The sequence below is a fragment of the Elephantulus edwardii genome, unplaced genomic scaffold, assembly GCF_000299155.1.
Source record: "Elephantulus edwardii isolate Elephantulus edwardi_28Jun2011 unplaced genomic scaffold, EleEdw1.0 scaffold00157, whole genome shotgun sequence".
NCBI lineage: Eukaryota > Metazoa > Chordata > Mammalia > Macroscelidea > Macroscelididae > Elephantulus > Elephantulus edwardii.
The window spans coordinates 5302366-5314643 of record NW_006399907.1 but is presented as its reverse complement, the minus strand read 5'-3'; the positions used below and the strand labels follow the sequence as shown (position 1 = coordinate 5314643).

Genomic DNA, 12278 nt, shown 5'->3' with positions numbered 1-12278 from the left:
GGGAGCGTCAGAGACAGTGCGATTGGTACAGGACAGAGCCGAGTTTAGGGCTGTTGTACATAGGGTCGGTATGAGTCGAAGTGACTCGACTGCACATAACAACAACAACAACAACAACAACAGGGTTTCCACAAGAAAAAGACTGATAACTCAATTATACAATGGGCAGATGTCCAACAGACACATGAAGAAATGCTCAAAGTCACTGGCAATAAGTGAGATGCAAATCAAAACCACAATGAGTTATCATCTCACCCCAACTACAGTGGCAAAGTTTAACAGGACAGCAAGCTATAATTGGAGAGGATGTGGAGAGACTGGAGCTCTATTACACTATGTGTAGAATTGTAAAATGGTACATCCACTCTGAAAGGCATTTTGGTGTTTTCTCAAAAAGCTGAACATAGAGATTACATATGATCCAGAAATTCCAGTGCTAGGAATATACCCCAAGGAAAACCGAAATGAGACACAAGCAGAGATTTGTACATTAATGTTTACAGCAGCATTATTCATAATAGCAAGAACATGGAAACAGTCCAAATATCCATCAACAAACAACTGGATTGAGAAATTATCAAACATTCACACAATGGAATACTATGCAACACTTAGGAGCAACGATTTTAAAAAATACTACGTAATGTAGAAGTGGGTGGAAAATATTACTTTGAGTGAATTCACACTGATGTTTAAGAACAAATACTATATAAGACCATTATTGTAAAGACAGAAAGATAGTAAGATGTGCATGGATATCCAAAGAAGGAAGGGGAAGGGGCAGGAGGGCTTAAGAGTCGGAAAGGGGTAAAATCACAGGGTCGCACTGTTTGGTGGGTTGAGGGAGGGGGTGAAATAAAAACACACCAATGCACATGAGTGACACACCAAGTAAATAAATTATTGCATGTAAACCAAGACAATTTTTTAAAAAAGATAAATACAAGACATTCATTTTAGATTATTTAGAAATAATTTAATTAGACTCAAAGGAATCTATTTTAGAAGGAAAGCATGAAATCCACGTGAGTGGCTGAATGGACTTACGGGGAAGGGCTCCTGCCAGCTGGCTCCCACGATGGAGGGCCGTATGATGGCCATGTTGATGTTCCCTTTCTCTTGTTGGAGCAACATTTCTGCCAAGGCCTTGGTGTAGACGTATGTATTGGGCAGATCCCCAATCAGCTTGGGTGTGATCTCTTCAATGATAGAGTCATCTAGCCACCTGAATAAAGTGAGAGTTAATAATAATTATTTATATAATTATGTAAATAATATATTAATTAATATATATAATGTTTTATATACATGGAGTTAAACAATAAGCCAAAAGGGAAATGTAAGATCCTGAGAGACATGCATAACTTTCGTCTTCCTTTAGTTGGCTTTGTAATTAGGAGCAGTTACGGGAATATCAACGCGTTTCTGCCTAAATCGCCCTCCATGAGTTCTTTGTTTACGATCATGAGGTGCTGGCAGCTCACTTAATTGGTACATAGTCCAAGTAAAGCCTAATGCACCAGTCTCAATGTCTTCAACTTTGAATTTTTCAGAAACACATCCAATGCATCAACAAGTGAAAGGCGCTACATTTGACAGGCTTACAATCATTTTGAGCAAGAGTACAGGCTCTATTTTAGAGGTCTGTTTAAGAGTCTATGCTAAGAACGTAGCCATTATTTCCAGGGATTTCCAAGCAATCCTGAGCGCTTTATTAACTCCTAGTAGTCTTGTTGAGTGGGGTGATTAGAGTTCTCCGAAGCAGAGTTAACAGCACATTTACAAAATACTCCCACCCACAAAGGAAACAAGGATCAGCAGAAACCAAGTCACCCTGGCATCATCTATTTTAAAAAGATGTCAGAACCATTTTAATCACCACAAAGTCTAACACGCCTCTGAAAAAGCAACACAATTATCCTCAATTAGGTATTTCATATTTCTCTCAGCTGGTAGGTCTATTTGATGAAACTTTTAAGATAGGCTTTTGAAGAACTATGCTTCCTGCGTATTTCCGTGGAATTGTTATCATCATTGCCCTCGGTACACTGATTCCTCTGATACAGGGAGTACAGAGTATAAGAATGTAATTTTGATTAGAGAAAATCTGAGTTGTTAGTGCTATTTTACTCCCACGCCAAAGTGCTGATCTGTAAGATTTGCTTAATTTCCACAGTCAGAAACACAGCTCACAATTCCAAAACTTCCCTGTGGTATTGAGGGTGGGACATGGGCACTGATTTCCATGTGCCTCTACTCGGGCAGTGCATTCTAGATGTGTAAATGCGATTTAAAGGAGATGAAATCAAGAAAAGTTGATAAATTCTTAGCATTAAAAATAGCTCTAAATACTTAAACAAATGGGAGATATTCCAAGTTTATGTCCACACTGTGTTAAGAAGAGTGTGCGGGCCTCCACTGCTTCTCCGACCTCATCTCACTGGGGGCCAGCAGCAGAATGACTGATCTAAAATAATTTCTCTACAACACAAAGTATCTCCACTCATAAAAATTAGATCTGCAAGAGATGGAACTTAATTTTTTTTTTAAGATAATAGCAAAAACAAATTCCAAGAAAACATCACAATTGACCTGTGCATTTGGGGCATATCTCAGGGATTGGAGTTTCTAATGTTAATGTGAATAGAAAGAGTATTATTTTCATATATTTCCAAGACTGAAGTACAAACACGGTTGTAATGTTCTGTGGAGGGTCTGCCTGACCACCTGTTAGGTCCACGCCCACTCCACTATGCTATCTTCTTGGTACCTCTATTTTACTTTTTGAAACAAACAAACAAAAATTACCATTTCTGCCAAATTCTTAGTTTTCATTAAGACTTAACACAGTGGCAGCTTCCCCAAACACTGCATGACAAAATAAAATGAGACAGTCCACTGAGCTTCCAAAGAAGAGTTCTTAACTTGAGCAAAACAGTTAATGAGCATAGATTCATCCCTTTGTGTGGTTGCTACGTGCCGAGTTGTATGTGTCGAGGCAGAAGTGCCTCAGAGTAGCCCCTTGAGAGGGTTTTCATGGGCAGTAAACTGCTCAGGGAGAGACTGTCTATCTTTCTGCTGTGGAGCAAGTGGTGGATTCAAACTGTGTGCCTTTGGGTTGGCAGCACAACTTCTCGACCAGAGGCCATTAGAGCTTCTTATATCCATATATAGAATATCAAACACAAAACTACTCCCTTTAAGTCAATTCCAACTTCTGGTCATCCTTTTTCGTGTTTCTGAGGCTGTACATCTTTAAAGGAGAAGATGGCTCACTTTTTTCCCATGGGGCAGCTGATGGTTTCAAACTATAAACAACCTCTTGGCCAGCAAGCAGCTTGGTAGATTATATACTATGTTATCACCTTATATCACTGGTTCTAAACCACCTTTTGTAATACAATCTGAGGGTGAAACCAAGTTTCTCCTTGGAGGCTAGGATTATAAATCTTAGTCTAGCATACTTTAGGCATGAAGCTGGAAGAGATCAATCATTGGAAAAAGATTTCATGCTCGGAAGGGTGGAGGGAGAGTGCAGGAGAGGAAGACCTCAGGTGAGATGGATTGATACAATAACTGTGGCAATGAGGGTTGGTGTGTTGGAGTCAGTGAGCCTGGCTTATGACAGGGCACACTTCAGAGTTGCTGTACATAGATAGGGTTGCTATGGATTGCAGGCAACTTGACAGTACATAACAACAATAACAACACAATCTGATAAACCTTATGCTGCCCTATCTACCCTAAATCAGTGGCAACAAATCTAGGGACACACTGTTTGAGGGATGCCCTCTTCAGACCCACACTCAGTTCATGCTCTTAATCATCGTTTGAGTTGCTGCTCATTTGTTCTCCATCCCATTGTAAACAATGTAAAAATTATAGGAGACATTATATCAATCACAGTATATTTCTGAACTTAATAAAATTCTCAGTGTGCTAAAAAAACGTTTCCGATCCCTGCGCTTTTGTGGGTGAATTCTAAACTTCTTAAATTGCTTCAAAAGAAACATACTCACTGATTCCAGAATACAATCTCATCTCATCTCATCTCTCCCTCTCTCTCTCTCTCCCTCTCTCTCTCCCCTCTCTCTCATTTTCTCTCTCTCTCTCTCTCTCACACACACACACACACACACACACACTTACGTAAATGCCATTGTATTTTTGTTTGGAACTTAATGACTCAATCTCAAATTCTTATGAACAATTTACTCCTTGCCAGATGAAGTCACAAAAGGAGTATGTGATGGGGGGTTAATCATAGGGTCGCACAATTTGATGGGTGGAGGGAGGGGTGGGTAAAGGAAAGGGGGATAGATCTGGTGTGAAAAAGAATGTCTATGAACTTTGTAAATAAACCAGTATGAAAGAAAAATTTTACTTAAAAAAAAAAAAAAAGGAATGTGTCCCCCCCCCCGCCCTTTCGTGGTGAATCAGGAAAAGCTTTTCCTGATTTCTAGGAGCTGAGCAGTGGACACACTAGGAGGCCCATAAATCTCGCTTTGCCGTAACCTTGTCTGAATCATGTTCTTACCTTGATCAGCATAATTTAGAATAATTGTACTAGGTACCAGTGTGTGTTATGGGTTGAATTGTGTTTTCCCAAAAATAAATGCTGTAAATGCTAACCTCTATGAATGTGCTAATTACCTGATTTATGATGGGATGGCATTTATTCTGTACTGAGGCAGTGTTAAGGTGGCTGCTGTGCTTGTTAAGTGTCTTCTCGTTGAGTATGATCCATAATGACCCTATAATCAATAGTTCTGAACTCTGACATGTCCTATCATCCTTGACATATTTGAATCGATTGCCATAGATACTGTATCAATTCATCTCACTGAGGGTCTTCCTCTGCTTTGCTGACTCTCCACCTGTCCAAGCATGATGTCTCTTTCCAAGGACTATCTTCTCTAAACAACATGTTCAAAATATGTGAGATGAAGTTTCAACATCTTTGCCTTCAAGGAGAACTCTGATTGCACTTTCTCCATGATATATCTATCTGTTAGTTCACTTTTCTATCTATGAAATAATCAGCACTCTTCTCCAACACTACAACAAAAATGCATTAATTCTTCTCCTTATTTCTAGTCCAGCTCTCAGATGCATAGCAAGTGATTGAAAAGACCATGATCTGATTCATGACCTTTACCTTAGTCTTTAAACTGATACCATTGCTCTTCAGGACTTTGGCAAGATCTCTGACAGCAGACTTTCCCAATGCTATACATCTCTTGATCTCCTGACTGTTGGTACCAAGGATGTTGACTGTGGATCCAAGCAAGATTAAATTGTTGGAAATTTAATTTCCCCCCCCCCATTTATCATGATATTGCCTATTGGTCCAGGGAGTGAAGATTTTTGTTTTCTTGATGTTGAGATGTAATCTGTATGGAAGGCTGTAATCCTTGATCTTTTTCAGATCCTCTTCACTTTCAGCAAGCAAGGTGTGTCATCAGCATAATTCAGGTTGTTGATGAGTCTTCCTTCAATCCTGATGCCACACTCATCTTCATAAAGTCTATCTTCTTAAATAATTTTCTCAGCATAAAAATTGAGAGGTACAGAAGAAGGATACAGCCTTGACACCTACCTTTCCTGATTTTAAACCTTGATGTATTCCTTGCTTTATTTGGGCAATAGTTTCCTGGTCTAGGTATAAATTTCATATAAACATAATTAAGTGCTCTGCAATTCCCACTCTTTTCAAGCTTGTCATAGTGGCTATGATCCACACAGTCAAATGCCTTTGCATAATCAATGAAACACAGATATACATTCCTCTGATATTTCTTGCTTTCAGTCAAGATCCATCTGACATCAACAATGATGTCCTTGTGCCATTGCCTCTTCTAAACCCTGCTTGAACTTCTGGCAATTCTCTGTTGATGTATTACGTGTTTCTGGGTGATCTTAAAAAAATATTTTTGTTGCTTGTATGTGTTAATAAAGATATTGTTTAATAATTTTTTTCATTCTGTTGGATTGCCCCTCTCAACAGTCTGTGCCTTTACCTGGCCAACTCACTGGAAGAGATCCCTATTTGTTCTTATTTTTAAAGAAGCATGATCCACAAGTTAAAGAAGCATGTATTTTTGAGTCCATTTCTTATGAGATTATACAAAACCCTGGAAGAGTAGAGATGGGTTAAAAGATATGCCAAAGCCCATGGAGCCCAAGGAACCAGGAAGCTGAGGAGGCACGGACCTTCCTCCAGAGCCATCAAAACAAGAGCCTTCCCCACAGATGGCACTCGGAGTTTACACGTGGAGTCTCCTAAACTGTAAGAACATAATTTTGTTAAAAACTTGGGATTTTTGCTATAGCAACACTTGGTAACTAAGATACATTCATGCACTTGTCGTATGTATTTGCTAGTGTTTCTGTGTTCCCATTAGATGATGATTTTAAGGAAAGTGTGGTTTCCATCTTCTTTTGGTCATTGTTTAAAATCACATTTTTGTCCCCAGGAACCAGCGAATCTGTTTAATAAATAGATGCTCTCCCATAAGGTAGTCTTGTTTAGCCAATTTATGCCTCACATAAGGTTTGAGGAAGAGAGAAGAAAAATGATGAGAGAGAACAGGTCAACTTGAAAAGGAACAATGTGGTGAAGGAAGGAAGATGAGAAATGGGCAGATCAGGAAGTAAGAAGTGAAAGTGTGTCAAGGTGGTGGTGATCAGTGAAGCTGAGAGGCCAGTGATAGACAATCTCAGGGGACTAGTCGGCCTCACAGTCTATTTAAACTCTATTTAGCGAATAAATGTTCTAAGAGATGACCTGACCTTGCTCTCATTTACATTTAAGGCCTGGTAAAATATTAAGCTTCACAGCATTTTTCTTCTCTCTTTTGCAGGCCACTTAGATCCCATCTTGAAGACAGCACAAAATTGCAAGTTAAAGCCCAAATTCAGAAGTTAGAGTTTTTGTTCTTTTCTCTAGGATGTACGGATATTTTTAGTGTTAACAATGTGCTCTTTAGCAGACAGGAAAAACTACAGCTAACCTTCTTTCCTCTTTCCCAAAGGGCCATTATTGGGGCCAGGGTTGCAGGCTACAGACAGTCTTCGTTTCCCCTGATTCTTACACTCTGTCTCCATACACGCACTGCAGCCAGTTGCCCTCAGGGGTTAAAAGACATCTTTTCTTTTCACATGCTAGATTAACTGTGTCACCTAGTGACTGGATAGCTTCAGAAGTGTGATTTTTTTAATAGGTACAAATCTACTGGGAATTGTTTTATTCCAATTAAAGTATCTAGGAGTCAAAAGCCAAAGAAGGTGAAGAGAAAAAGCAAATCGAAGTGCATTGATTTTGTGAATTAGAATGTTGTGTTGTTGTTGTTGTTGTTATGTGCCATTGAGTCACCTGTGACTCAACAACACTATGTACAACAGCTCTGAAGCCTGCCCTGTTCTGAGACAGTCTCACTGACTCTGATACCCTCAGTCCCATTTTCCCAGTTATTGTGTCAATCCATCTCATCTGGGGTCTTCCTCTCCTGTGCTATCCCTCCACCTTTGTAAGGACTGGTCCCTCCTAGTCATGTGCCCTTATTTAAAACTAAACTGCTAAATGAAACAACGTTGAAGGACACTATGTATGAAACTTGATCACAATAAATGCTTCCAAGGACTCCTATTAAAAATTCACCTTTTTCAATACCAGTCTTAGAACCAATTCTCAGTAAGATAGTCTGATCACTTGAATTTTTTACAAATGCTGATAGATTTTATGGTCAGGTAAATTAGGAAATCACTAATTTAAAAGAATTTTACTACAATAACTTAAGTTATTAAGATTTGAACATGGTATGCGCTGTTGAACCAGAGTAGCTGACTCTCCAATAGATTTTCAGAGGCAATTAATCACATGGGAAGAGATTGCCCATCTTTCTCCTGCAAAGCAGCTGGTGGATCCAAGCTAAAGAAGTTTTTACTGATTTTTACAGTCTGAAACTAACGAAACATGCAATCAAGATGCATTAACAATTATTAATGGGGACTGGAATACAAAAGTTGGAAACAGTGAAGAAGGAATAGTAATAGTATGGACTTTGTGACAGAAATGAGGCTGGACATCAAATGATCAAATTTAGTGCATTCAATGATTTATTCATAGTAAATATTTTTTTAAAAAACACAACTGTTGACTTTACACATGGACCTCACCTGATGGACTGCAGAGCAATCAGACTGACTATATTTCTACAAAGAATAGTAAGAGAAATATAATATCTGCAGTCAAAACCAGACCATGTGCAAGTTTTAATTGAAACTGAAGAAAATGAAAACTACTTCACAGGAGCCAAAATATGGTCTGAGGCTTTTCCAGGTGAGGCATTGAACACCAAGATGGAAGGCCAGAGGAACTGTGGGAGGATATCAAAGATATTATCCATAAAGAGAGAAAAAGAGCATTACAAAGAAGTTAGAAGAAGAAAAAATAAAAACGGATATTAGAAGAGGCTAGGAAAATTGCATTAGAGCATTGAGAAGCCAAAACAAAAGGAAGAGATACCAAAGTGATGAGAGAGAGAACAGTTTAAAAGCAATATATTACAGGGTATTATGATTATCATAAGAGTCTGGAATGAAGGTTGCAGAGTGGAGTATATTGGGGTGGGTGTGGGGCAGGATGCAAGGGGATTGTATATCAATGAAGGAATTTTTTTCTTTTACTTTACAAAGAGAAGAGTGAACTGGGGGTGGGGGCAGGGAGAAAAGTGCAACAATGATTGAATGGCAATCCAAAATCTCTGTAAATGTTCATTAAAATTAATAATAAAAAATGGAAAAAAGATATAAAACCTGAATGGCACTGTAATTATTAAAAAAAAAGAGCTGAACAGAAAATTTCAGAAGGCAGCTAGAGAGGATAAAGTAAAATATTATTATGAAATGTACAAAGAGGTGGAGTTAGAAAATAAAAAGGGAATAACTCGCTCACATTGCTTAAGCTGAAAGAATCGAATAACACATTTAAGCCTCGAATTGCAATACTGAAAGATGCTTTGGGCATAGTCTTCAGTGATCCAAGAAGCATCAAAAGAAGACAGAAGAAATATACAGAATTGCTATATCAAAACTTGTTGACACAGAAAAATTTCAGGAAGTACCACGTGAATAAGAGCCAAAGGTGATGAAAGATGAAGTTCAAGCAGCATTGAAGGCATTGGCAAAAAATAAGACTCCAGGAATCTATGAAATACCAATTGACATGTTTGAACTAACAGATGCTCCCCTGGATGTGCTCACCAGTTTATGCCAGAGAATTTGGAGGAGATATACCTGGTACACTGACTGTAGGAGATTTATTATTTGTCCTCATTCCTCCAAAAAGTGATCCAAAAGAATGTGGAATCTATTGAACAATATCATTAATATTTCATGTAAGCAAAATATTGTTGAAGATCACTCAAAAGTGGCTGGGAACAATACATTGACAGAGAACTATCAGAATTACAAGCTGGTTTTAGAAGAGGCTGTGGTGCCAGGGATATCATTGCTGATTTCAGATGGATCCTGGCTGAATATGGGAAGAATGCCTATTTATGTTTTATTGCCTATGCAAAGGGCTTTGATCATACGGATCATAAAAATTATAACTCACATTGAGAAGAATAAGAATTACAGGACACTTAATTGTACTAATAAAAAATCTGTACCTAGACCAAGAAACTGTTGTGTACAGAGCAAGAGAACACTGCATGGTTTAAGAACAGGAAGGGTATATGTCAGGGTTGTATCCAGACTCTGTGAAGAGAAGCGTGGCATCAGGGTTGGAGAAAAACATCCACAACCTGTGTTATGCTGATGACACAACTTATCTTGCGGAAAGTGAGGAGGATATGAAATGTTTGCTAGCTTTCAGTATGGATTGCATCTCAACATCAAGAAGACAAAGATTTTCACCCAACAGTCCAACAGTCAATATTATGATAGATGGAAAAAAGATTGAAGCTGTCAATAAGCTTGTATCAACAATCAACACCTTTGGTACTAAGAGTCAGGAAATCAGGAGATGTATTGGGCAAATCTGCTGTCAAGGACCTCTCAAAAATGCTGAAGGGAAATGTCAGACTAAGGTGTAACTTATTCAGGCTGTGGTCTTCTCACTCACCCGCTATGCATCAGAGAGCTGGGCAATAAATAAGGATGACAGAAAAATTTATGCCTTTGGGTTGTGATTCTGGAGAATAGTACTGAACATCCCATGGACTGACAGAAGAAAAAACAGATATGTCCTGGAAAGGATGGGTCCAGAGTGATCCTTGGAGGCAAGAATAACAAAGCTTCATCTTTCAGACTTTGGACATGTGACTAGGTGAGGGTATTCTTTGGAAAAGGACATCATGCTTGGTAATTAGAAAGTCAGGGAAGGAGAGAAAGACCCCCTAATGAAGTGAATTGACACTGTGACTTCAGCAATGGGCTCTCATTGACTCTCTCATTGACTCAGAGTCAACCTCATTGAGTCAATCTCATTGAGTTAAAAGTGACTCAGAAATAAATGAGGCACAGGATAGGTCAGGTTTTGGTTGGCTAGTCCTTGGGACCCTATGAGTTGTACTCAACTTGACACATCTAACAACAACAACAACAACAACTCTAAAACTGGCTTCAGTCCTTGAAGTAAATGTTTTGATAGAATGGAACTTCAACTCCTGCAAGTTATACACCTTCTAATACATATAGTTACCTACTACCTACCACTGTCAAGCTGATTCCAACTCGTAGTGACCTTACAGGACAGAATAGAACTGCCCCGTTGAGTTTCCAAGGCTGTAAATCTTTACAGGATCAGATTGTCTTCTCATTCTCCTATGGAACATCTGGTGGTTTTGAACTACTTCCCTTTACCCAGTGTTTAGCCTATAGTGCCATAAGGGCTCCTTGTAGCTGATTAGATATATGCAACTCCAAAAGTAAAACAGTGGCCAGGTTGTACTGCTTTCCCACCAAATCCATAGAGATTCTTTCTCTTTCACCCAATTCTGGCACTCTACACCACTTCACCTCGGTTTATAGATCCCTCCTTGCATCTAACTACTCCTCATGGTAATCCATTCTGAATCCTTCCTACCATTAACAACCTCTTCCATTAAAGTTTTTCTTTGCTTAAAACAGAACCAAGCTAAGCAATCAACCTCTACCTCCTAGCCCTCTGCTATACCCTACCACCCCAAACACAACTGTCTTTCAACAGTTCCCCATTTTCTATAAAAATAAACACAGTATATCTGCAAGGAATTACAAATCTCCATGGTATGGATTCAGCTTTCTCCCCTCACCCCAGTTTGATCTAGAATTGCTCCTCTACACATAATATGTATGCTGCCAAAATCGTTGTGCTGTACTCAACTCAGCAGCACTTAACAGATCCTAAAAATGTCTTAGGTTACACAATGGAATACAAAATGCAACCTTCAGGAGCAATAATCTGAAAATCACTACCTAACTTGGGAGATCATTATGCTAAGTGAACTAACTCAGTCCCATAAGGACAAATAGTATACAAGACCATTATTGCAGAAATAGAGAACTAGTAAAATGTATATCAAGATACAAGGGGGGGGGTAAGAACCGATGGGTGAGAATGGGCACGGTGGGTAATTATAGGGTCACACAATTCGATGGGTAGAGGGAGGGGTGGGTAAAGGAAATGGGAAAGATCTGGTATGAAAAACAATGTATACAAACTTTGTAAGTAAACCAGTATATAATAAAAATGGTATTTTAAAAATAACCAAATCAAACAAAACACTTAATCTGTTCAGGTATACCTTATACAGGAAAGGGAAAGCGGAGGTTTCTCCTAAACAAAATAAAATTAGTAAAAAAGAAAAAGAAGTCTGAGGTTTTCTTGCCCCACGTGGTTATTCTAGCCTCTCCCCTTATCTGCACTTATACACCCTGTATCCATCCTTCCAACATCTATCTTACATAGGGATCTTCACGTAATCTTTCTACCACCTCCACCTTGACCCAACTGATATGTCCCCTCCCCCCTACGACACCACATTTACAATTCTACCTTGATGTATTGGGGTTGAATTGTGAGCTCCTTGAGACCCATCTTAAGGCTGTTGTTGTTGGTATTGTTTTTGGGTGTCATCAAGTCAGCTGTGGCTCGTAATGATCCTATAAATGACAGATTGCTTTTTTTTTCTTTTTATATAATTATATTTTATTAATTTTCATAAACATTTACAGAGATTTTGGGCTTCCACTCATTCATTGTTGCACTATTCTCTCTACCCTCCTCCCAG

At 38.8% G+C, this 12278-nt stretch overlaps 1 protein-coding gene across 1 annotated transcript in view; it reads right to left on the bottom strand.

The window, feature by feature from the left end:
- The window catches only part of FAR2 (fatty acyl CoA reductase 2), a 63372-nt gene that overhangs the window by 25671 nt on the left and 25423 nt on the right, over positions 1–12278 (bottom strand). Inside the window, exon 4 of the mRNA XM_006895071.1 lies at positions 1048–1225. Within this exon, the coding sequence (XP_006895133.1) occupies positions 1048–1225 (178 nt within the window). The remainder of the gene's footprint in view (positions 1–1047; positions 1226–12278) is intronic.